The 23200-nt window shown below is 35.3% G+C and overlaps 6 protein-coding genes and 1 long non-coding RNA gene across 10 annotated transcripts; 4 read left to right on the top strand and 3 right to left on the bottom strand.

Annotated features, from left to right (window-relative positions):
• Nucleotides 1-330: 330 nt before the first annotated feature.
• LOC123212371 lies at nt 331-4069 on the top strand. 2 transcript variants are annotated; one of them, XM_044631487.1, is made up of 4 exons: nt 331-672; nt 813-1013; nt 1471-3354; nt 3761-4069. In XM_044631487.1, the coding sequence occupies exons 3-4, from the start codon at nt 1606-1608 to the stop codon at nt 3923-3925; spliced, it is 1914 nt and encodes a 637-aa protein (XP_044487422.1). In that variant the 5' UTR covers nt 331-672; nt 813-1013; nt 1471-1605; the 3' UTR covers nt 3926-4069. The 2 variants fall into 2 exon arrangements, with proteins under 2 accessions (XP_044487422.1, XP_044487421.1); XM_044631486.1 differs by lacking the exon at nt 813-1013.
• Nucleotides 4070-4397: 328 nt separating this feature from the next.
• LOC123211282 (60S ribosomal protein L23) lies at nt 4398-6601 on the top strand. Its single transcript, XM_044629905.1, has 4 exons — nt 4398-4529; nt 4877-5161; nt 6171-6212; nt 6362-6601. The coding sequence occupies exons 1-4, from the start codon at nt 4517-4519 to the stop codon at nt 6442-6444; spliced, it is 423 nt and encodes a 140-aa protein (XP_044485840.1). The 5' UTR covers nt 4398-4516; the 3' UTR covers nt 6445-6601.
• On the top strand, nt 5169-5962 carry LOC123211284. The gene is made up of 2 exons (XR_006501383.1): nt 5169-5682; nt 5780-5962. It is a non-coding gene; the product is annotated as an uncharacterized LOC123211284 (long non-coding RNA).
• Nucleotides 6602-7218: 617 nt separating the features above from the next.
• On the bottom strand, nt 7219-9807 carry LOC123211281 (peroxygenase 1-like). Of its 2 annotated transcripts, XM_044629903.1 has the most exons (7): nt 9665-9807; nt 9447-9558; nt 8763-8912; nt 8575-8660; nt 8091-8185; nt 7873-7998; nt 7219-7599 (listed from the first exon to the last, which is right to left on the bottom strand). In XM_044629903.1, exons 1-7 carry the CDS (start codon nt 9683-9685, stop codon nt 7446-7448), a joined length of 744 nt encoding a protein of 247 aa, XP_044485838.1. In that variant the 5' UTR covers nt 9686-9807; the 3' UTR covers nt 7219-7445. The 2 variants fall into 2 exon arrangements, with proteins under 2 accessions (XP_044485838.1, XP_044485839.1); XM_044629904.1 differs by lacking the exon at nt 9665-9807 and having other exon boundaries at nt 9447-9657.
• Nucleotides 9808-11160: 1353 nt separating this feature from the next.
• LOC123211279 (heterogeneous nuclear ribonucleoprotein 1-like) lies at nt 11161-14942 on the bottom strand. 2 transcript variants are annotated; one of them, XR_006501382.1, is made up of 3 exons: nt 14481-14942; nt 12168-13476; nt 11161-11655 (listed from the first exon to the last, which is right to left on the bottom strand). XR_006501382.1 is itself a non-coding variant. In XM_044629901.1 (2 exons), exons 1-2 carry the CDS (start codon nt 14700-14702, stop codon nt 12301-12303), a joined length of 1398 nt encoding a protein of 465 aa, XP_044485836.1. In that variant the 5' UTR covers nt 14703-14942; the 3' UTR covers nt 11956-12300. The 2 variants fall into 2 exon arrangements, 1 of the variants encoding a protein (XP_044485836.1); XM_044629901.1 differs by lacking the exon at nt 11161-11655 and having other exon boundaries at nt 11956-13476.
• Nucleotides 14943-15962: 1020 nt separating this feature from the next.
• Nucleotides 15963-17746, top strand: LOC123211280. Its single transcript, XM_044629902.1, has 3 exons — nt 15963-16170; nt 16275-16366; nt 16456-17746. The coding sequence occupies exons 1-3, from the start codon at nt 16087-16089 to the stop codon at nt 17399-17401; spliced, it is 1122 nt and encodes a 373-aa protein (XP_044485837.1). The 5' UTR covers nt 15963-16086; the 3' UTR covers nt 17402-17746.
• Nucleotides 17747-18342: 596 nt separating this feature from the next.
• Nucleotides 18343-21962, bottom strand: LOC123211283. Its single transcript, XM_044629907.1, has 2 exons — nt 20979-21962; nt 18343-18825 (listed from the first exon to the last, which is right to left on the bottom strand). Exons 1-2 carry the CDS (start codon nt 21215-21217, stop codon nt 18768-18770), a joined length of 297 nt encoding a protein of 98 aa, XP_044485842.1. The 5' UTR covers nt 21218-21962; the 3' UTR covers nt 18343-18767.
• Nucleotides 21963-23200: the final 1238 nt, after the last annotated feature.

Here is a 23200-nt window from a genome sequence, read left to right as displayed (position 1 = left end):
AGAAGAACATGATGAAAATAAAAGAAAAGGAATCCAAAAAGGTTATTCTTTCTCATTTGGTAGTATGTAAATGGGTCACAATCATATACGTGATTATATAATTAAATAATTTTAAATTAAAAATAAAATAATATTTAATAATATAATAATATATATAAATATATATTTATATACTTAAAATAAGAAATCAGAAAACGAAAGAAGATAAGAGATGGCTATATCCAAAACGAACTTCCATTTCTGTATACATCCTCATTCCTTCCCCTTCCATTCATTTTTACTTTGAAACTTTATCACCAAATATTAAATAAATAAATAAATACTTAACAAAATAATAAAAAGACCCCACGAACCGAAATTCCACAAACATGCGTGGGGTTGCTGACACCCATTTTGCTTGAGTTGTTTTTTTCTGTTTCATTTTCTCTCTCTGGATGCTTATAATCTAATAACTGTTGTCTGAAACAGTTGCAACTTCTAAAAAAGTTTTGTATTTTTTTTTCAAAGTACAGTATATTAATGCTTCAAGTCTCTTTTGTTATGATTTCATTGAACTGCATTTTCTTCTTGGTCGTGAGCTAGAGCTTTAGTGTAAACAGTTGCTTCACTTCTGGTGCTTGAGGTTGAAGTTGGTTTGGTTTGGTTTTTGGTTTCTTGGATCCGTTTCTTCTGGTAAGAAAAAAGTTGGTCTCTTCTTGTTTATTTTATTCATAAAAGTTTGTACCTTTATTGTTCATTCATGTTATTAACTACTTTAAGAGTTGATTTGTCATAGTTAATTAAGTTTAGCTTGTGGGGTTGTCTTTTTAAAGGTGTTGCTGTGCAAAAAATATAGACTTTCCGCTCTCGTTTTATCAATATATCCAAATAATTTGGGAACAATCAAGAGCTTGAGTAAATGTTTTCGTTTGCTGAGTTGTTGAGAGCGTGAGGTGGGCTGCAGTATTCAATTAAGTTGAGTAGTTAAATTAATACTGAGTTGCAGCAGCAATCCCTTTAACGTTTTTCAACATGTATGTGATTTTTGTAATCTTCTCTCTCCCTCTCTTTGCTATGATATTTTAAGCTTGATTGAGTTTAGTGATTGCTTTTATCTGATTTTTTGTTTTTCCCACTAAATGGTTACTCTTATTCACCATTTTCACCATTTTTTCTCATTGTTTGATATGATTCTGATATGCACAAGTTTTCAGTTTTCTTATCATTAATGTCATGATCAAACTTCCAGATAGAATTCATATTTTTCGATTAACTTTGATGTCGATTGCTACTCCATATTTTGGTAGCTTGATTATGGGATACTTTATCTTCCCCTTTTCTCCCATTTTTTATAATGAATAAAATCAATCATAGTCAGCTAGCGAAAGTGTTTCTCCTATCTCCCCCCTTTTTAATTTAGATTTTGATGTCAGATGATTAAGCACTTAGCTTTTTGCTACGATAGATGCTAATCATTCTTGTTGCTCACAGATATATTGTGAAATCAGAATCAGTCGGGAAGTTTATTGTAAGGCAGTAGCTGTCTACTGTAGTATCAATTATCTGAAGATAAGGACACGGGAATCATCTTTGTCCACAGTTAGAGGCTTTTTTCCAAGGCAGAAGATGGAAAATAAATGGGTCAATTCCCGGAAAGATAGCCAGGGGAAGGAAGATTCATTGGATGGCTTGAGCAAGGACATTGAATTAAATGGGGAAACCAGGTTGGATTGTGCAGAATCTAAAACAAGAAAGTTAGTGAGAAGGTTAAATTCTCAGCATAGTCTGATATTAAATGTGAAGCAATCGTTGACCGGTAAAAGTTTTCTAAAGAATTCATTCCTTCAGAGTAATCATGGCTTAGATACTAAGATTCCAAAGCATATGGTTACACTGGATGAGAGATATCTTCGTTGGTGTCTTGAATTGATTCATGCTAGCGCATCAAAAGCAGTTCAGTGCAACATCTCTGTGACTATGAGCTCAGCAAATATGGGCATCTTGTGGGATGACATGAAACTGGCTAAAATGAGGAATGAAAATCTGTATGACATCAATAGGTTTGTTTTTGAATGTCCATTGGCAACTGGGACAGGGAGTGTGGTCATTAGTCCGGTAGGACAGTGGATTGTGGGTTCAATTATGGGTAGCAAGAGTATGATAAATATATTGGAAAGCCCTTTGTTAAGCAAATTTGGTCCATTAGATGGTGATGATAACTTCAGAAGAATAAGTTTGAATGATATTAAAGGGCCAATAAGTTGTGATTTTATGAGCTCTCCTGGTGGCTTTAGTAATTATTCATCACAGAAACTAAAAAAGGAAACGCATATGCTGGGAAGCCACAAGAATGAATCTGAGACTGCGCATAGGAGGCTTGTGTCTGTCTCAAGCACAAACTCCTCTTGTTCTGATCAATCTTCTTCTGCTGCTTCTACCTCAGTTTCTCTAGGAATGCTCCAATACATGTGGAAGGGTGGGAAACCACATTTTGTATTTTCTGTAGATAAGCGAAAGGAGGTCTATGTTGCCAACTTGTCTATGACTGAATCAGTTGGTAGTAAGTCTCCAGACTGTTCGTACTTATTCCATTTGAGAAAAGGTGGCCAAAAGGAACATGAGATTCATGATAATGAGTCACTCCTTGTTGGTAAGATGAAGGTTTCAACTTCTTTCACCTTTTGCCAGAATGGTTCTGAGATTATGGAAACTCAATTCATTTTGTTTTCTAGTACTGAAATTTCTGTTGGAGAGATGGAAATGTCAGGCCATGGCACAAGGAAGAATAATAGCTTATCTAAGAAGGTGATGGAAGTGTTCAGAAATAGCCACTCATCCAAGCAGATTGCACTCTCAAAATTTGGTGGGTCAAGTGGCATACTGGAGAATTCTTCTTGGGAGCCATTGCAAAATCTGAGCAACAATTTGGATGCAGTTGGTGGGACTAGTCTCATTGGAAATGATCTTCCACCAAATCTTGAATTGGCTGCCATTGTTGTGAGATACTGTCTCCCTGCTGGTCATCAGAAGGAAGGTGGAGGCTGGGGCTTGAAATTTCTGAAGAAAGCTGTGGTCAATGAAAGTGCTGAGACTCTGAAAACCTCTACACCTTCTGTTTCTTGTGCTCGAGATAGTAATGATTGCTCAACAAGTATGGATATTCTGATTCCAGCGGGTTTTCATGGTGGTCCAAGAACAAGAAATGGGGGTCCTTCTGGTCTCATTGAGAGATGGAGATCAGGTGGATGCTGTGACTGTGGCGGCTGGGACCTGGGCTGCCCTCTCACTTTACTTAATACCAGATTAAGCAAAAAAGAGGTTTCACCCCAAGCAAATATGGATGACGAGTTTAAATCATTTGATTTCTTCAAACAGGTAAGTCTATCTCCTTTATGTTTTCCCTTAATACATTTTTAAATCACTATTGGTAATCTGGGTACAATATGCTTTTCCAGTTCTCCTCAGTTTTTTTTCTACTTACCGTGTTCTCTTAGTTTCTAATTATTTGATTCTCTGGCGGCTAAACATTATAGTTTTATGGGGCAAATCATGAAGTGCTTGTAATGTCATGAATTAGCTCTAATGTCACTGGAAAGCAAATACAACTTGCCCCTGTCGCTACTAACTAAAAGCTGGTGGTTACTTTTATAGTTTTGTCAAAAATTGCAGTTGACTAAATTGTTCCATAATTTGTCTGTTGTACGGAAAGTTACAATAGTATTGTGGCCCAGTACTTAAATTTGCACCAAGAAAATCATATGGTTCAACTTCAATGTTTCAGGGTTCAGAACAAGGTGCTCCCACCTTGAGGATGGCGAATATCCGTGATGGTTTGTATCTTATTCATTTTCAATCAAATCTATCAGCCTTGCAGTCTTTATCAATTGCAGTGGCATCTCTTCATTCACAGAGTCCCAGTCTCCAACCCAAAAATGTACAGGACTGAACTAGCAGGGATCCAGATAGAGGTTTATGTCGTAGTGTAACTTTTATTGTATTACAGCCGTGTGTAAGTCGAAATTTAAATTTTTAAATACAAATATGTTGCGTTCCTAACTCAAAGAGAAATAAAATCAGAATCATATTATTACTCTTTCTCTTCCGTTTTGTGTTGTGTGAGGGGGGAGAATTGCAAGAGGTATCTGACAGTAATAATCTAAACAATGAAATTTGCATATTCAAAAATGCATATATCAATGGAACAAGATATGTATTGTGTTCAATGGCATAAAACATCACTACCATAAATATTCATGCTTGGTAAGTTACTCTCACCTAAATGAAATCATTCTGTTCAAACTTGGATTAATAATCTTACCGGATTCTGCTTCAACAGCTGCAATTCACGCACTATTTTATCGTTTATGTTAATGGACTTAACTCTGTCCCTGACCCAAGATAAAATGAAATTGTACCTATCTGGTATTAAACAAATAGTCTATGGTTATAATTGGAATTTCAAGAAAACCCATTTGTCGATAAATACCACAAAAACCCTAGCTCGTGTCTTTGTTGTTGATACCTTCAACAGTCGAAGATGTCGAAGCGAGGTCAGTTCCCTCTATTTTGACTTGTGTTTCATTTCCTTCATCACCATTTCGTCTCATTTTTTCTTAAATAACGACTCGATAGATCGAGTGTTTCTCATTATTTTTCTTTCTTTAAAGATCTATTTGTATCAATTTTATGTTTATGTGTAATGTGCGAACATTATGAGAAATTTACTATAGGATCTTTGTTCGGAATTGTTAGGAAAGGAGGAAATATTTGTATAATTTATAGAAAACTTTTTTTTTTCTTCTGTGGGTTGTTTTTTAGGTTGTTGTGGTTGCTTCTTCTACCTTTGAGGTTTTGTAATTGAAGAAAAATGGTTCATTGTGATTTTTGTCGGCTACAGGACGCGGAGGATCAGCAGGTAACAAGTTCAGGATGTCACTGGGTTTGCCAGTGGCAGCAACTGTGAATTGTGCCGATAACACTGGGGCAAAGAACCTTTACATCATTTCAGTGAAGGGAATCAAGGGACGTCTCAACAGGTTGCCGTCCGCTTGTGTTGGTGACATGGTCATGGCCACGGTAAAGAAGGGGAAACCTGATCTCAGGAAGAAGGTTATGCCTGCTGTCATTGTCAGGCAGCGCAAACCCTGGCGCAGAAAGGACGGTGTCTACATGTACTTTGAAGGTTATAAATTTTTATGGCAGTGTGTTTTGTTAATGTTGGATTTTTTTTTTTTGGGTTTGTGTGACTATTATTTTTTCGTTGTGATTATATGGATTTCTTTAATTTGCATTCATTACCAGTCATCTTGTATATAGAAGCTGTATATGCATAGCTGCTATCAAGTAAAGAGGTGTTGCTGGTTAAGCAGTGCCTTGATGTGTGCATATGTCCCATACTTTGAGTCTGTCCGCAAAATGATTGGATGCTTCCTGAGACCAGCGATATTATCATGGCAGTTGAAAACTATATCGAGTGGGATATCTTCCATATAGAATCTTTCTTTTCGTATTTCGACACATTTCTTCTATGCCTCTTTATATTTATTTACAATGTTTTTAAGTGGCATTAGTGGGCTATTTCGCTGGTGATGTGGTGCTGAGGATTGCTACTTTTTGGTTTCTCTGCACCTCCCATACCCAGCAATAGTAAAATACCAACTTACCCTATTACCGGATGGTAAAATTGTTGTCATCCCTGTCAAGGTTGGCATACGTGTACTTTTTTTGAGTTTAGAGATCAATTTCTGTCCTTTTTGGCTCAAGATGTGCATTTTAACATTAGGAAGGTTTATCGGATCAGGTTGAGCTTGCCATGGTTCTGGTATCTGGCTTTAATCATCTCTGGTCACCAGACATAAGTCAGGTATCCACCTCAATTCTCGACGGTTGATACAGTTACAAGTCTGGAAAATTGAGTGTGTCCATCGTTGGGGAAATGATGATGCTTTTGAAGCTCATTTCTGCTCCATTTGGGCCCTATATGGCTTTGTAACTCTGATTATCTCAATATGTTTTCAGTCTGATATTCTAAATGTCGAAACCTTAAATGTTGCTTTGCTGGTCGATCGCAGATGATGCCACCCATGTATTTAATCAATGAATTCCTTTTTTGTCGTTTTTCATGTTTAATGTTTATGGAAGACAAATGTGCTATTTGGTGCTTGCTCTGATAAAGATTTTTTTTTGGGCAGATAATGCTGGTGTTATTGTGAATCCAAAGGGAGAGATGAAAGGTTTGGCCTAAGTCATTTTTTTCTACAAGCATTAAACTATTAAACAACTGAATGTCCAAAGTTGTTAATTGATCCGGTGCAAAAAGAAAAAAAAAAGTGATTCATTTATTGTTATTGTTGACAATTTCTTCTGGGTACCAATGTTGTAGGTTCTGCTATTACTGGTCCAATTGGTAAGGAGTGTGCTGATCTCTGGCCAAGAATTGCAAGTGCAGCGAATGCTATTGTTTAAGAGCGCTTTAGATTCGTATCTTCTTTTTTTTTTTTCTGCCTTTTAGACAGTTTTTCAAGTCTTAGGAGTAAAGATGTCTTGACCTGATGAAGACAATATTTGTTATTTGGATGAAGTTTTTGTTGGACAATGGTATAATTTTGATGTTGTTTGTTTTTCCTGTTTGCATTGGTTTGCGGCATTAATCATAAACATGCATTCACTCCAGTTTATGTGCCTTGCCTCTTCAGTTTATCTACCTTGATTTTTCCTAGCCACTCCTGCCGAGATTCTCTTCTCACTTTCTGCAAATGGGTACAGAACCGACTCCTGCTTTGTTATAGTATTCAGAGATATTGTTGAGATAATTCATAGTTCAACTCTTGCCCATTTTCTAAATAGGATCATGAGCAGCTGGGATTGTGAATAACTGCAAGCAATTCACTTAATGCTGAAAAGCAGGATTCTGTTATTTACATTAAATATGTAGCTAGCTCTATGGTGACTTGTTAGTTCCATGACCATCCTTACATGTTTCTTGCCAAACCATTCACAATACAAACTTCAAGAAAGTTCCTCCCGAAATTTTTTAGTTGGTGTTATATGGTAGATTCCTACGTGGGAAACGTTTCAATTTGCTACAACAACCATCAAACATGTTTTCTATCCATGAGCGCCGGTAAACCTTTCACACCAAAGCAGGATACAGAGCTCTACAGAATAGTGGTTTTCCTCGGCATCCACTGAGAAACTGGAGTTCTGAGCTTAATCATTAACAACCGCACAGTGCAAATGTATTTGAAACAACTGCATTCTCTGTTAGAAGCATCCACATTAACTTGACAGAAACACAATATAACAGCGGCCTTTCAATGAAAGATATTCCAGACCAAACCACATGCAGGGGCTTATACCAAATGTGCAACAAACGTTAACCATTATGTGTGTACACTAGAACAACGCAGTCTTTTTATTCTAAAACAACCACAACAAGCTAGTCCATATTCACCAACATAACCTTATTAAATCATCTTAGCTGCAGCGCCTGCATTCAGTTTTGCACAGTACTCAAACAAACTACCATCGTAACAGCGTCTCACAGCTTCTTTTGATAGGAAACCTTCCTCGTCCCTCGCCAAAATGTATAAAACAAGCCATTCCCCTTTACTTGCAATCCTGCAATCCATATGCAACCAACCCTTACTCTTATTCAGTGCATTTCTTTTAAGTTAAAAATGACAGTTCAATTCATTGAAATGGGTGCGTTTGTAATAGTTTTAAACAAATTTTACATCTACAAAATATGGGAAAGATGTTAGATATATATATAAAATATTCAAGATTACTTAAATAGATTGTGAAGTTAAGAGGTGTTTTAATTTCACAGCCCATATTTTCATAGTGATCCAACTACTGAAACTAGCTATACAACATTGATTAACAACTTACCAGCCAAAGAAGTCCATTGCTACACGGTTTCCCTCAGTCATGTCCCAAAGCTCTCCTATTGTTAACTTACCAGGCACTGTATGAGAATATTTGCTAAATATGAATTCCAGGTTTGCAGGCATGTACCTATAACTCAATTGGATTGAAAAAATAATAATAATAGAGTGAGACTAAACTTGTAAGCACAAAAGAAGTATAAAAGATTGGATTTGACTAACCTTCCTTCCGTGTCATATGTTCCTGAGTCACTGCCATGCTTTGCTTTGTGTATGTTGTGTATGTAAATGGGTAAGAAAGGAGATGGGATCCACCCCTGCAAAATATTATTATTTTTTTTTTTTATGAGGGTAAACATTAATTAGAATTTATTGTTATGGTATAGACGGTTAATTGGAACTTTGATGTATCCAATAATTAAATCCCCAAAACTCTAAAATAACAACTTTATCCATTGAATGTTATCATTCAAGGAGATTTCAACATTAAAAAACCTGTCACTGTGATGCATGTAAATTTAAGGATCTTTGTGGATTCAAAAGAATATAGTTTAAGTTTATTAAGGTATTCTTATAAACTTCAAACAATAAAATTATGTTTTATTAATGTAAATTAATATTACAATGCATCCCAAAATCTTCGGATATAATTTTCAATCATTGTAATAGATGATTGTTTGAATGTTACATATGGATCAAAACTCACGGGGAGAGTAGGATAACTCAGTGCCAAGTTGATGACAAAGGCCAATATCACAGAAACTATCATGTTGAAACCAATTGCTCTTAGTCCTGATTAAGAAGAGGCACAAAATATTATAAACGACAAGCAAATTTACAATGAACAAACCTGCAATATCAACTGGTTAATCCAGAATCATATAATATTTTCACCTGTATAAGTCTCCCAAGGGTAAATGATCCCATTGTCATCTTGGTCAAAAAAGGCTACATGCTGCTGAAGCACACTCAGGTTGTGATTATTGTGCCCTTGTGTTCCATTTGGATGGCTCGGATCTGGAGCTTCCAGTGCTCTTGGCATATCTAAGTTGAACATAAATCAGACAGATCGAATAAAATTTACAGCTTAATTTTCTCACAAATTTACAATCTAGAAACCAACTTAACAATAAGATTTATCTTTTTTTTCTCCTACTATTCTGTCATAATGGTTGATTTATGTAATATTCTAGTTTAATAACTTAGTCCACTATTATGACATTATCTACTTTAAATATAGTCTATCAGACATCTCTATAATTTAGAACATTATTCAACCATTTTATCATTCATATGAGATGTTCATACATATAAAACATATCTTCTTGACATGTATAAGACAATAAGGTTTGTCTTTTTTTTTTTTCCAAGATATCCATAATAATCAGTCTTTTTTAAAGAACTTAAGATAAACAATCTTTTTTAACATTTTCAACGGTATGGAATATTCATATATACACAAAACATAAGAGATCTCTCCTATATTTTGTCCAAATAGGATTTGCCTAGATATGTTACAATTTATGATTAAAAATAAATAATAAATAGAGCAGTGGAAATGGAAGCGAAAAAGCATACAAGGCTTGGGAATTTTGTCATCCAAGTCAGTGGGGACTCTTCTCTCATAAGTGACTGGTGCATAAGGAGCCTCGGTTGCCATTGCATCCCCGTCCATGATCTCCCAAAAAAACTGCTTCAATTGATCAAAAATTAAGCTTACTGCTAGCAAGATAGCTGCTTATAAAAGAATAGTAGTGGGCGGTGAAGGAAGCAAGAGAAGAGAAGGAAAGCCAAACCACGTAATGCGTGGCGTGCATGCAAAGGATCAAGTGCTTATGTTAGGCATGTTGTGGCAACACCATGCCAATTTTTCATGCATGTTGCAACACCAAGCATCGTTCTGTTGACATTTGTCAAATTATATAAACAAAAAAAGGCTATTTTTCTTCTTTCAAGTTTCGTTCTACAATTCTATTTTATTAAAGAAAGAAATTGTGTGGCAAAGAGATTTCGCATGCGCATAAGAGGTTGACGCCAAATGGGTCACTCTCAGGTTTCCTTCTTTCTGCTATCATGTTTGAGTGAATTGGAATACTTTCCAGTTTGCAGTAGTTCATGTTGTTTAAACTTCTTTCTGCTATCATATTTGAACAAAGATGTATGTATTACCCGCTGGGCGAATTCCATATTGAACAAAGAATGAGAGAGGTACGGGATAACGCAAATTCAATATTGATTCAATATTAAAAAAATATTAGATATACAATATGTGTGTACAGATTCTAATGAATCAAAGATGTTACAAAATGTATCAAGACAAGACGAGAAAATGTAACGCCTTTCACGCATCCTATTAAACTATGGTATTATTATCATCAAAAAGGGAAAACAAACAAGGAATTCTCTCTGGTATTCTCTTTCCGATTTTGAATAAGAGAAAGAAACAAGGGATTCTCTTTTGTAACCACTCTTTCAATATTTCTTTGGTTTCCTTTAAACGTCTGTTTTCTGAAATGCCATTTTACTCGTAAAATAGGCCTAGCCTAATGTTGGTTGGTTAGAACAAAATGACTCCTTTAACGTTACGGGTCATTTACTATAACATCTTTTAATAATTTATGAAGTTTTAACTTCATCACCTAATGACTTTTCACGCTAAGACTCCTTGACCTTTATTATAAGAATTAAGGGTGGATACATTGCCGTTCTCTTGCTGGAGTTCCTATAGTTAACAATTCTTTTTTTTTTTTTCCTCTACAAACAAACTAGATCTCAAAATAATCATTCTAAATTCAAATAAAACTTCAACTAACTCTTGTTCGAATGGAATCCACCCATAAATATATCCGAGCTCAGATTGCTCGACCAAAATCTACCCTTGATCATTAAACATATGATTTTTTTTCCAACTCCATGAGCTTTCAGATGGATGAGCATTACTCTCTTTTTATTTTTACTTTTTTCATTTCAAACTTCCATTGACAATAAATTACTAAAGCTTGCTCGCACATTTCAGCAGAAAACAGTACATTCAACAACAATTTACTTCAGTATGACAAAAAGCCAGAAGACGTTAAGGTCTCACTCTCACCCCTAGAGCCAGAGGCATTTAACTGAATGCTAAACTTACTTTCACCAAATATATTACCCTTCTCTCCCAAACTATACACACAATGTGCAAAAAGTAAAATACATAATTGAGAAGGCGGCAAGGAAAGAATTAAACAGGGTGATACAGATTACCTACATAATTGCAAAGAGTAGAATGGCCATCAGCACAAAAGAGGAGATATTAAATCTTTGAACAGAAGTATGGAAGTTCTTAATCCATTCAATAACTATGATTCATGGAGAAAATCCTCTCAAGGAAAATAGTTTTCTGCTACTCTAAACATCTGGAATCAAATATTATGAACCATTATGATGCATCCTAAAACAAGTTGGCCAATTTCGGTAAAGATAGACAGCTAACCAGTGAAGGTTAACATACCATAGCTGTTCATTTTAAACATTCCATATGTTCATCAAATTCACCAACCCGCATGAAGATCGGGAAATTTATGACTTGAAATGGAATGCAAAGAATCTCCAAAATTTGACAATGTTGGAATCACCTGGCTGGGGAATGGCATCTCAGGTTATTTCACAATTTCAATAAGAAAAAAATCCTCTTCCACATTTACTCCGTGCTGAAATACCCTCATACTGAACACACCCCCAATACGTAGCTTGGGTTCAGCCATGAGTGGACACTTGACTCCACCTTAGAACTTGAGCATCTCTCCTCCTGTACACACAAGGGCAAATACAGGGGGAAAATGATTATGCCATCCTCAAAGTCAACTACCACTATGATTATCAATATCCACTAGGAAGTGTCAACTACCACTATGATTACTGCTACCCACTACAAATACAAAGTGATCAACCCAAGTGAACCAGAGCTCCACTGCTATCGCTATGAGTAAGAACATTCAATACACTCTTATTCTACTAATATGCAAAATAAAATATAGCACTGCAAACTATCAGTATATTTCCAATGACATCTAATTTAGTATGCAGGAAATCAAAATTGATAGTGCACTCAAACCAACAAAATTAAAGTTATATAAAGCTACTATAGCTTAAACACTATGACCGACAAGACAATTCTGCAAGTAAATAATTATACGCAAGCCAAGTTTAAACTACACTCAATAGCAAATACTAAATAAGACTGGCATCTAACACGCCTTGAAACTACTCTTATTACTATCAAAATAGTACTGCAAACTACTAAGATTCAAGCAATCCAACCGGTCCCAGTGTGCATCAACATCAACTTGTGCTGCTCCCTTTGTTGCCGGAAACAACAGATCGTGACCTCATCCACAAAGAGATGAGTCTGAAACATGGAGCTATGGTCCAATTGGCAAAAAAAGCAATCTAATCACTGTTGTTGGGCTTGTCTGGCCTGGCCACCACCATATCCACCCCCATAGCCAACTTGCCCACCATGAGGACCATTTGGTTGAGTTCCATAATTTCCAGAAGCTTGTGATGCATCAGATCTCCAACCTGCATTTCCATACCCTGAATTTCCATTAGAATCACCATAGCCACTTCCCATATAGCTGCCACCACTCCCTTGTAATTCTCCTGCACCCTGATTACCAGCATTACCACTTGGGACACTCCCAGAACGTCCACCAACAGCTCCATACCCAGAGGCATTCCCATAAGAGCCTTCACTTCCACCATACCCACCATAACCACCATACCCATAACCTTGATTCCCATAGCCAGTAGCCCCACTAGGAGATTGACCAGTAGGTGTTGAACCAGGACCACCACTGCTGCCAGTACCCCAAGGAGCAGCATTTCCATAGCCCATAGTGCCATAACCAGAAGGGGCTTGGGTTCCCCATGTACTTCTGGGCGCACCTGGTGGACCACTTGCATAACCACTATTAGCTAAATTTGGGTTCCCATATGTAGCACCTGCAGGGCCACCATACCCAGTATTGGCACCACCATAACTTCCATAACCACCATAACCAACATTGTTGCTAGATGGACCATATCCATAGCCAGGTGTGCTATACCCAGATGAACCATAAGGTGGAAAACCACTTCCGGTACTCTGAGGCTGCATGTACCTATTCGAATCCATATGACCCTCAAATGCATTTGAATTGCCACCAGAAGCACCATAACCCTGATAACCACCAAATCCAGCTCCACCAGACCCCATGTTACGGCCAACTCCACCAGGATTGGAATCCTTAGGAAGAGCCCGTTTTACTTCAACTTGTTTACCATTCAAATCATGAAAAGTTTTATGTAAAACCCTGTCAACTGCATCTTCAGTATCAAAGGAAATAAAACCAAATCCACGAGGCCGTTGTGTATTCTGGTCATACATGATTACCACATCAGTGACATGGCCGTAACCTTCAAAATATTGACGAAATCCATCTTCAGTTAGAGTGGGAGGCAACCCTCCAACAAATATCTTCTTGGTCCTGATGTTTCCACCACCTCCATTGTTTCTAGAAGAATTAAAGTTCCCATTTCTGGCTGATGTTTGCTGCTCCTCTCTTGACATGGCTCTCTTCACCTCAACCTGCCCCATGCGGAACAAATATTTGCAATGTTTCATAACTTAAAAAAAAAAAAAAAGCTCACTTGAATAGAATAACATAAATCTTTAACTTTCCAAAAACGTTCATAAAATCAAATTGCTTTAATATGCACAGGAACAGCTATAATCAGAAGGGCAGAGGGTGGGGAACTCCAACCCTCAATATGTTTACTACTAGAAGTCCCACTTTAAGAAAAGTTCAGACAAAAGAAAAAATATTATAAAGATTGATTTCATACTGATGAAATCACACATCAGATAAATTTATTTTTCAATGACACCTACGAAGGTGTCAATGCCACAACAGATGAAAGTTGCATGATGCTTCATCCTTAATATAGATGATTCAACAAGTTTATTATCACTGCAAGGAAATTGTCAGAAAAAAAAAATGCCTTTGAAAAGAAATTTAACCTAAGAATGTCTCTCTCTAACAAGCATCACTACACTTGATAAACCTAACACATTTATCTAGCTTAACGCTAAGTTTAGACATCACTTCTCACACATGCACAGAATTAAATGGACTTGCAACCTTCAAACAAAAGCTCTCCATGTTAAAAGAAGAATCCCATATCCCGTTTGTGTGTCTTTTTAACAATTACGTAGACACCTTCAGTGATGGTTAACTTCCACCAAGCAATTGCCAAGAGTGACGATAAAAGAGCTCAGCAAGACATCAAATAGATAAATCCATTAAGTGCAAAATGTTATAATTGAAAAAAAATTAACAGTCAAAATTTTAACACCCAAAAATCTTTCTCACCAATTATATTTGTGCCAATTCAGTCAAGACAAAACAAATGACATATAAAGACTGTAGAACTCAAAAATTATAAACCACAAAGTAAAACCCTAAAAGTTTAAATTTCCCAGTACGATTAACATCAGAACAACACTTACCCCATAAAATAAAATATAATTTAATAAAATAATTAAAGAAAAAACAAAGAAGGAATCTTATACTAGCTCGAGAAAACTCTCACCGTTCGTCCATCGATGGTGTGCTTATCCAGAAGAACGCGATCAAGAATGGAAGGATCTGAAAAAACCACAAACCCAAAACCTCTGGGTCTCCCAGTGGTTTTCTCCCTCATAACAACGGTCTGCAAAACGTCACCAAACTGGGAAAAGTAATCCTTTAACTTGTCCTCGCTTGTCTCCCATGAAATCCCACCAATAAACAGCTTGCCCTGATCGGATTCCATGAATTTATGGCTTTTTTAGCTTGTGGGTTTTGGAGTTAGTGAAGAGAGAAAGGGATTGAGTTTGTGGGCGACCGAGGGAGAGAAAGATAATATGGCGAACAAGTACAGAGGAAAGAAGATAGTTACGGGATTTGGACGGTTGGGATTCGGTTAGGGTTAAAATAGACGGTCGGGATTAGACTTGAAATTGGGGGTTGTGAGGAGCTGCGTGTGGACCGAAGTAGAAACTTTGCCCCGTGAATAAGACAGTCTTCAGACGAGGAAAAGGTAGATTTTTAAGTCACGTGACCATCATGTGCAGGATATTTCTTTCCAAAAAACTGCTTTTTGAGAAATAAAGAGGAATATTATTAATATAGATAGAATAAATAAAATTTGATATGATTATAGGGTAAACGTAAAATCAATAATTTTAAAATTTAAGCACTGAATTTGAAAATTGACCCACCCAGGCTAATTCTTTCAATAATGTTTTTAGACTGGATCAAGGCATTTGATTTGGTTAAAGGGTCGGTTTAGTATTTAATTAATTGTAGAGATAACTTCAAATCAAATGGAATTTTAATAAAAATTGATTTGGGTTTAATTTGAATCCAAAAAATTTAGTTTGAACTTTTAATTCGCTAAAATTAGTATTGAGATTTTCAGAGAAATTGTCAAAAAAAAGAAGAAGAATTATCAAAGATAAAAAAGATGGAGAATCACTAAAAAAAATACAAATTATCAAAGATAATGAATTTATTAGTGAATTTTAAACCATTTGTTGAAATCAAATTGTCTCGACTCAAATAAACTCACTGAGTTAAAATTAAACTAACTCAGATCAAATCTAATTTTATTTGATTAATTGAATTGGTGACAGAAATAAATAAATATTATAATAATATTCAATTAAACAGAAATGTGTTTTGTTGATGATACAGTATTCATATACTGCACCAAATAGTCTCAGAACAATCACAAAACTTTTCAGTCCTTAACAAACTTCATGACAATGCTTGATCAATTTATCGGAGATATATGTAATAACTTCAAAATATCTACATAAAGTTTCATTAAATTAGAAAATTATTTCCCTTTCCAAAATAAAAATTTATCAAATACAGAGAAATTTTAGTGGAATAGAAGTGAATATTGTTATTTTAGATTGTCCAGGATAAAAATAATTTAATAAAAGTTGAGGGGGGTAAAAGCTAGAGCGAAAATAAGATCCAGGAGACAAAGTTGAAAGCTGTTGTCTCTTTCTCTTTCAATGAACTCCTGCTCCCACCACTTCCATTATCATCAAGACTCCAACGTTCCTTTTTTTCAAAAACCGTTGGAGCCCAAATCGATTTTAAAACACTCTCAGATCTTCCAGTTTCGCCATTAACAAACCCTTTTCATGGGGTGCTTTCTGGGCTGTTTTGGGTTTTCTTCCAAGAGAAAACGTCGAAAACCGGCCAATAAAGTCTTACCTGGAGACCCTGTATGCATATTTTCAAGCTCTTGATTTGTTTTAATTCGAAAGTTTGATGCTTTCTTTTTTTTTTTTTTTTTTAGTCTCGTTGAACGTTACTGTTTTTGTTGCAGAAACATGGCAGTTATGAGCCTCTGGATTCATCAGTTTCTACCCGTTTTGACATTACAGAGAACCCCGCAAGCTCAGATTGTCATCAGCTCAGGTCTGTGTCAGTTGTCAATCCTGGGCTCATTTTTTAATTTTATAGTCTGTTATGATCTTTCATTCGTTTGAAAGTTGATTTGATTGCAGCAATAGGATAAAAATTGGGAAGAAAGTAAGCTTTAATCTGAACATTCAGACTTATGAGCCTCTTTCAAAAGATGAAACGAGATACCATTTATCTGACAGCGATGGAGAGGAAGAAAAAGAGAAAAATGGTGCAGAAACAGAAAAAGTGGACTTCTTTACTGTCTCTGAAGGGAATTCAACTACGTTGAAAACGGGTTCATTTCCTCCTAATTATAGATACCAGAATTTGACAGACAGCTATGAAGGTGAAGATGAAGATGATTTTGAATACAGCGAAAGTGATTTGGATATCAATGGTGATGAGGAGGAGGAGGATGAGGATGAGAATGAAGATGAGTGTGATGAATATGAAAATGAAGATGTTGGTGGGATTGCGATTGACATTGATGATCAAAGAGTAACTAAAAGTGAGTTCTTGAAGCAATTAAGTTCACAACCTCAACAAATCTCTTGGATTCATTCAGCTGAGGACAAAAGCAACAACCATATTCAACTACCTGGTCTAATAGATGGCAAACTCAGATCAATTGAATCGAAAAGAAATGGTCGGGACAGGAGCCAGTTTGTGAATTCTGTATTGAATCCAGTAGAGAATCTCACTCAATGGAAAGCAGTCAAAGCAAGAGCAGCCCCACCTAAGCCCCTCAGAAAGGAGAATAATGCATTACAACAAGAACCACAAACACCCTTTGATTTGGAGACAGGTTCCAATCTGTATCCTTCCAGTTTAGGACAAAATCACAGTCAATTGGAGCCTTTACTGCAAGAGGTTGCTGTTAATGCGAGCCTTTCAAACTGGTTGGCCTCGCTAAACCCTAAGGAATCCAAGGCTAGCAGCATTTCTGTCGAGAATGTTCCACCAAAGAGTAGCATATCTGATAAGTCATGTTTACAGGAAGGCAGAGAAGATACTCCAAGTTTAGAAATCACCGACTTTAAGGGCTAATTGTTGGTGGAAATATAGGAACAAAGCTTATGGATTCAAGCACAAGCATACTGAACACGTTGTCAAAACCAAGAAGTGAACACTGGAAATTCTGAGAATAGAAGTGCAGCTGAAGTTGCTCCTATTAATCTTCCTAGTCTATTCAAGTGTGATACAATATGGGATTTTGTTGTTTGGGTTTATGTTTCTGATTCTTTTATTGTATTCTGACTGTTCATAACCATAATGATTCTGGATAATTTTGTGCTGCTGAGTGCTGATGAAGTGGCTTTGATTGTTTGTTGTATGCCTTACTATTGCACAAAGATTACTTAATATTTTGCAGTCATTAAATTTCTTCTGAAAGCCTCTGTTTCTCCAGGTGATTTATTACAACTAATATCTGCTTCTCCACTGTAGTAACATGGATTAATAAATGACAGAAGAAACAGAAGCTGAATGTGAAATTTTCTAGATGTGCTACTTCCAATTAACAGAGTCTTCCTAGTGATGCATAAGATCAGGGGTATGTGTCACCTCATATTCCTTGTGACAAATCATGAAGAATATGGAAAAAAATATGCTTCAATAATAGGGTATATAATGGAGACAACGCACCACCAAATCAATTCATCATATGCACACTACTTGAATTTCCAACAGCTGTCTGATTCTCAGACAACCATGACTGTGATATCATTAATATATGTATAAACAAAGTTTAGACCAAAAAATCATTCAAGTAAAGTAAATTTCCATACCTTAATTTGACGATGGCCTATGAGTATATCATCCTTAGGCTCAGCATAACCCAAGCAAAATAATGAAATTTCAAATTGGAAGAATTCCCAGATTTGCTATAACATAGTCCGGAAGGTTTATTCTCTATAAATCCTTCAGTATGTAGAAACTCAAAGTGGCTCACAGAGACTAGTCAGAGTATCATACAGCGACAAAAGCCATAAGGAAAAGGAAGTGAACAGAATTTAAGAGCTTACCACTTTGTTTACACGCTAAACATATCTCTTCAGTGTTTGAATCCACACACATCAATATATGTGGAAAAACATAAAAACTACATATATAACCTTTCATCGAAACATGTTTTCTAATATCACGATTATCTGCTTCAATCCTAGATGAGATACAAGTAGTTTGCAGCTGCTTGTGAGACAGTTCCAGAAACCCGCTTAAGGTATTTGAATGACTCCAAGATGTAAATAAACACAAGAAAATCAGAGAATGACTTGCTTGTCTTCCAGACCATTGGTCCATCCTCATGACAAGTAGTGTAGGAAAAGGCCAATTTGCATCAAAATCAGGTTTTGCAGAGAAAAACCTCATTAATTCATCTATCAATCATGGAATTTAGTTCACTAAATGGTATCTACATTATGTTACAGATACAAGAATCTGAATCCTCATCTTCAGAGTCACTTGCTTCACTGCAGGCAAACACAGGGAAATGGCTGGTGAAAAATAAACCGTGAAAAATAGACAAAAAATTAGTGAAGCCCAATTACATCTTTCCTATAATCAAGATTATTCTCATCAATGATGAATCCGTTTCTCATTTGGGCAGTTATAAAAGGAAAAAATTAAGGAACACTTCAAATTATGTCTTAAAAAGGTAAAAATGTTGAAGATTTGAAAATTTTGCTAATTCTAGACAAACAATTAAGGCTGTGTTGAAGAAAAGAATTTTTGCCAGTTAACATTCCAGAAGGTCCTTGACACATAATCATAACTTGTCAAGTGAAAATATGATAATAATATTTACAGTGTTCACAAACAACTTAATAAAGTAATTTAATAGGTTTTTAGATAGTGTATCACCGCTTCCTTGAATACAGACACACACAAAACTTCATCTATCCCAGGAAGTCAAAGGGAAACCAGAACTTTGAACAATGGTCAACAATAAAGGAATATGACCTTAAGACTGACAGGTTATTGCCATCAGTAAAAGCTAGCATATATATAAAATACAAAGAGAAGGACCCAAGAAAAACAGCAGGCAGAACCTAAAAGATCAAACATATTATCATAACCAGGCCACAAAAAGAGTCCTACGAGTTATAGCATATTCAAGTGTACTACACAAATTTAGATATATGGACTATCATGATAGTTTACAGTTACTCATATCACTAATATTATGAGAGCCATGCAAATTGGGGCTATGTAACCCATATAGACTTGAAAATGAAAAGATAGGACGGCAAATAAGATTAACCCATAAGAAAAATGCATCCATTTGATAAATTTAGTATACTATAATAAGTTTTTTAAATTTTAGTAGTTTGACCACTGTATCTGATGAGCCAAACCTTCACTCTTTGACAAAAAACATAAGCCATAATTTATTTATTTAAATTCATCATGTTCTGGGTAAATAATTTTGACTTACTACAGTTAACAAAGGCAATTTTAAACACCTTATTATTTTAATGTAGATTTATTGAAATGAAGATTTATTTCTTCAACCAAGGTATAATACAAAATTAAAAAACCACTGGGCAGCCTTTATCAAGACATTAAAACAATGTACCCTCATGATAAATAAATATTACCCTGTATCCCAAGTCATGAAAGCAGTCTATGCTTAATAGATCAAACTACAATGATTAGGTAATCCTTGGATCAAAGTAAACAATAACTGTAATGTAACATCTAAGTTAGAACTGCATGAACATTGACAGAAGGTTTAAACATCAAACGTTTAAACATCTTTCTTCATCATTTATCAAGTTAATGAATGACTAAAAGCCTTTCTCCCAAGACTTTCACATAATCAGACTTCACAAGATTACAAGATGTTAACTGTAACTGGAGATTCTAGGCACTTTAGTTTTCCTTCTGGGGTGTCTTTTTTCCCTAGGCTTCTTCTGGGGCCACTAACCATCACAAATCAATATATGCAGTGAGATCAATAAGCTTCTAATCCAGATATTTAAATGCACTGACTGTGATATAAAATGTAAGATAAGAAGTTCAAGCTCAATCAGTGTGGTCTAGATTCCTTACTTCTTTCCAGACACTGGTATTGTAATTCCATTAATTGAAATACCAGAAAGTAAGAATACCTTGTAGTTCAAATAGTAGAAGGCCAGCTCTCAACTCACATGAAACAATTCCTATGTTACCTATTATCTATTAAGCAACCACTGAGAATTTCATAGATTAAAACAAGTGAGCAGTTCCTCACAACCATTACAGCAATTACAAATCAGCCATGATAAAGTGCAGATATCAAATACATGACCCACCCAAGGACTTACCGTGCTTTCATCTCAAACTCAATCCTGGTACAAAATCTCATTCTTCACACTAGTTTTGACCATTTCTTTAATAATTTGTGCAACACTTCTCTCATTTTGGAGGCATACAACCAAATGCATCCTCAAAGAGACATAGTTAATTAGCTAAGCTGAGAGCTTGAATCATAATCATAATAAGTTAGCTAAATAACACATCATGACATAAAATTATGAACAAAATCAAATCATTCCAAATAGCATAAGGACATAAAAAAATAAACTTGTGAAACTTCAACCACAACCATGCACATATAACAAATAAAATATATATGTATTACCTTGGTTCAAATTCTAATACCTCCACAAGCTTATTCCCCTTCCTATCATTCCACTGCACTTTCCGTCGTGTTTTTTCACATTTCCTTGACATGCCATCTCTCCTGGGAGGCAACAAAGAATCTGATTCACTCCCCTCTCCATCATCACTATGATTCTCAAACTTTTCGGAGTCTAGCATATCTATAGGCATTTTTTTGCACCCATTAACATCCTTGACATCAACAAGTACCGTCTCCATAGACAATCACACACGCTTTATCAAACAAAAGACTCAGAAACTCAATCTCTCAATCAATCGACGGATTTAGTGGTTAATTATCTGTAACAAATACAGGGATTACACAGAAATTCCATTTACCGGGTCACCTACAACCCATGAGCTCACAAATCCTACCCCTAAATTTTGAATTTTTATAGCAACCCTCAGTACATAAGGCCAAAATCTATCGTTCAGTTTCAAAGAAAACACATTCAGAAATCATTAACAGACTAAAAACACAAGAACGATATTGATTTTTCAGAAAACCCAATTTCCCCAGATGACAGATAATAAAGAATTCACAAACCCCAGTTCCTGAATTCGAGATTATGAATTAAATTCAGCTGTAAAGCGGAAATATACCATTCCAGAAAAAAGTCAACGCTCCGTGTTGACACGATCAAGTTTAAAAAAAAAAAAAAACAACTCAACCATCAAAGAGGAAAAAAAATTCTTAAAAATAAAACGAACCCCTAACATTGAAAGTCACATAAATAATTAACAATTACTTTAACCAAAAATCATTCACAGGAAACGAAAGAAAATTTTTCAAAATATCAGAAGGAAAAAATATATAGATATTTTAAAAACCAACTCAAAAATGCCCTAAAAAATAGTTTAAAAATTAAAAAAAAAAAAGAAGCAAGATTTGAGGGTTCAATAGGAAGAAGAATTAGTGGCTATCAACGAAGGGTTGTGTCTAGTCTTGATGAATGACGATTAAAGGAGGTGGATATATATATATATATATATATATATATATATATATATATATACGTGTGTGTACACACATATCAAAACAGTCGTTAGTTGGTTGTTATCAACGGCTGTGATTTTGTGTGAAAGATGATCCGTTGGTTGTTACTGGAGGCAGTCAGTGTACGGTCGTTAATATCGTTAAAATAGCCGGGGTGTTGACGTGGTGAATTTTGATTGCTATAGTGTATGATTAGGGCTACGGTGTATTATCGGATGATGAGATGTCAATTTCCAGGGAAGATATGACAGGACTTTGGTGTTCCTAATGGCAATGGGATTCTTTTGATCGGGTTATTGTACAAATAATGACAAATAATAAAATTAGGAACAAAGTCAAACTTGGTATTCTTCTTAATTATTGGCAAAAAGACTTATCCAGCTCCCCCAACGTTTGTTGCAAATTTAAATTGATACACGTTTAGAATTCAAAACTCAAACTGCCACCTGTGAGTTGTTAATTGACAAAATCAATTAATTTTAAAAATAAATTCATCATTTAATTAATATTATATTAAAAATAATAAAATTTTATTTACTCATTTTTTAGTTTTAAAAACTAATAATTTTTTTTTCAAAATCAAACTTTAAAAATTATATTTCTCTTCCTAAAGTTTCAATTTTTTGACAAACAATCGGCTTCTCTAGCCTCTCTCTCCCTCCCAACAATGTCTTTCTCTCTAGCACTACCTCAAGTGATTCAATTAGACGAAGGGACAAAGCAAGCAACAAAATGCGTTTTGGAATTAATTGGATGAATCTCGTCTCCAACACGAAGGGACGATAAAGACACATTTTGGGCATTTGTAATATACGCTTTCATATGGACAAAGGTATTTATCTTGTCCTTTTGTCCGGTGGAATTGAAGAAAATAAGATTCGTCTTAGTCAATTCTAAATTTGAATGAATCATGTTGGAGCAAGCCTCAAAAGAGGAAGCTAACTAAGGATGACACTACAAAAAAGAGAAGAAAAGAAAGAAATCAAAGAGGCAAATGTAAAATTTTAAAATTTATTTTTAAAGAAAATTATTAGTTTTATAAATTAAAGAAAAAATTAGATAATATTTTATTATTTTTAATATAATACTTGTTAAATGATGATTTTATTTTTAAAATTAACTGATTTGATTAATTTTAACAATTTATATATAAGAGTTTGAATTTTCAATATTTAACAGGTACCAATTTGAGTTTGTAACAAACC

Source organism: Mangifera indica, chromosome 3 (assembly GCF_011075055.1).
Source record: "Mangifera indica cultivar Alphonso chromosome 3, CATAS_Mindica_2.1, whole genome shotgun sequence".
NCBI classification, from domain to species: domain Eukaryota; kingdom Viridiplantae; phylum Streptophyta; class Magnoliopsida; order Sapindales; family Anacardiaceae; genus Mangifera; species Mangifera indica.
The sequence above is the reverse complement of the archived record's forward strand: the minus strand, read 5'-3'. Positions and strand labels throughout refer to the sequence as shown.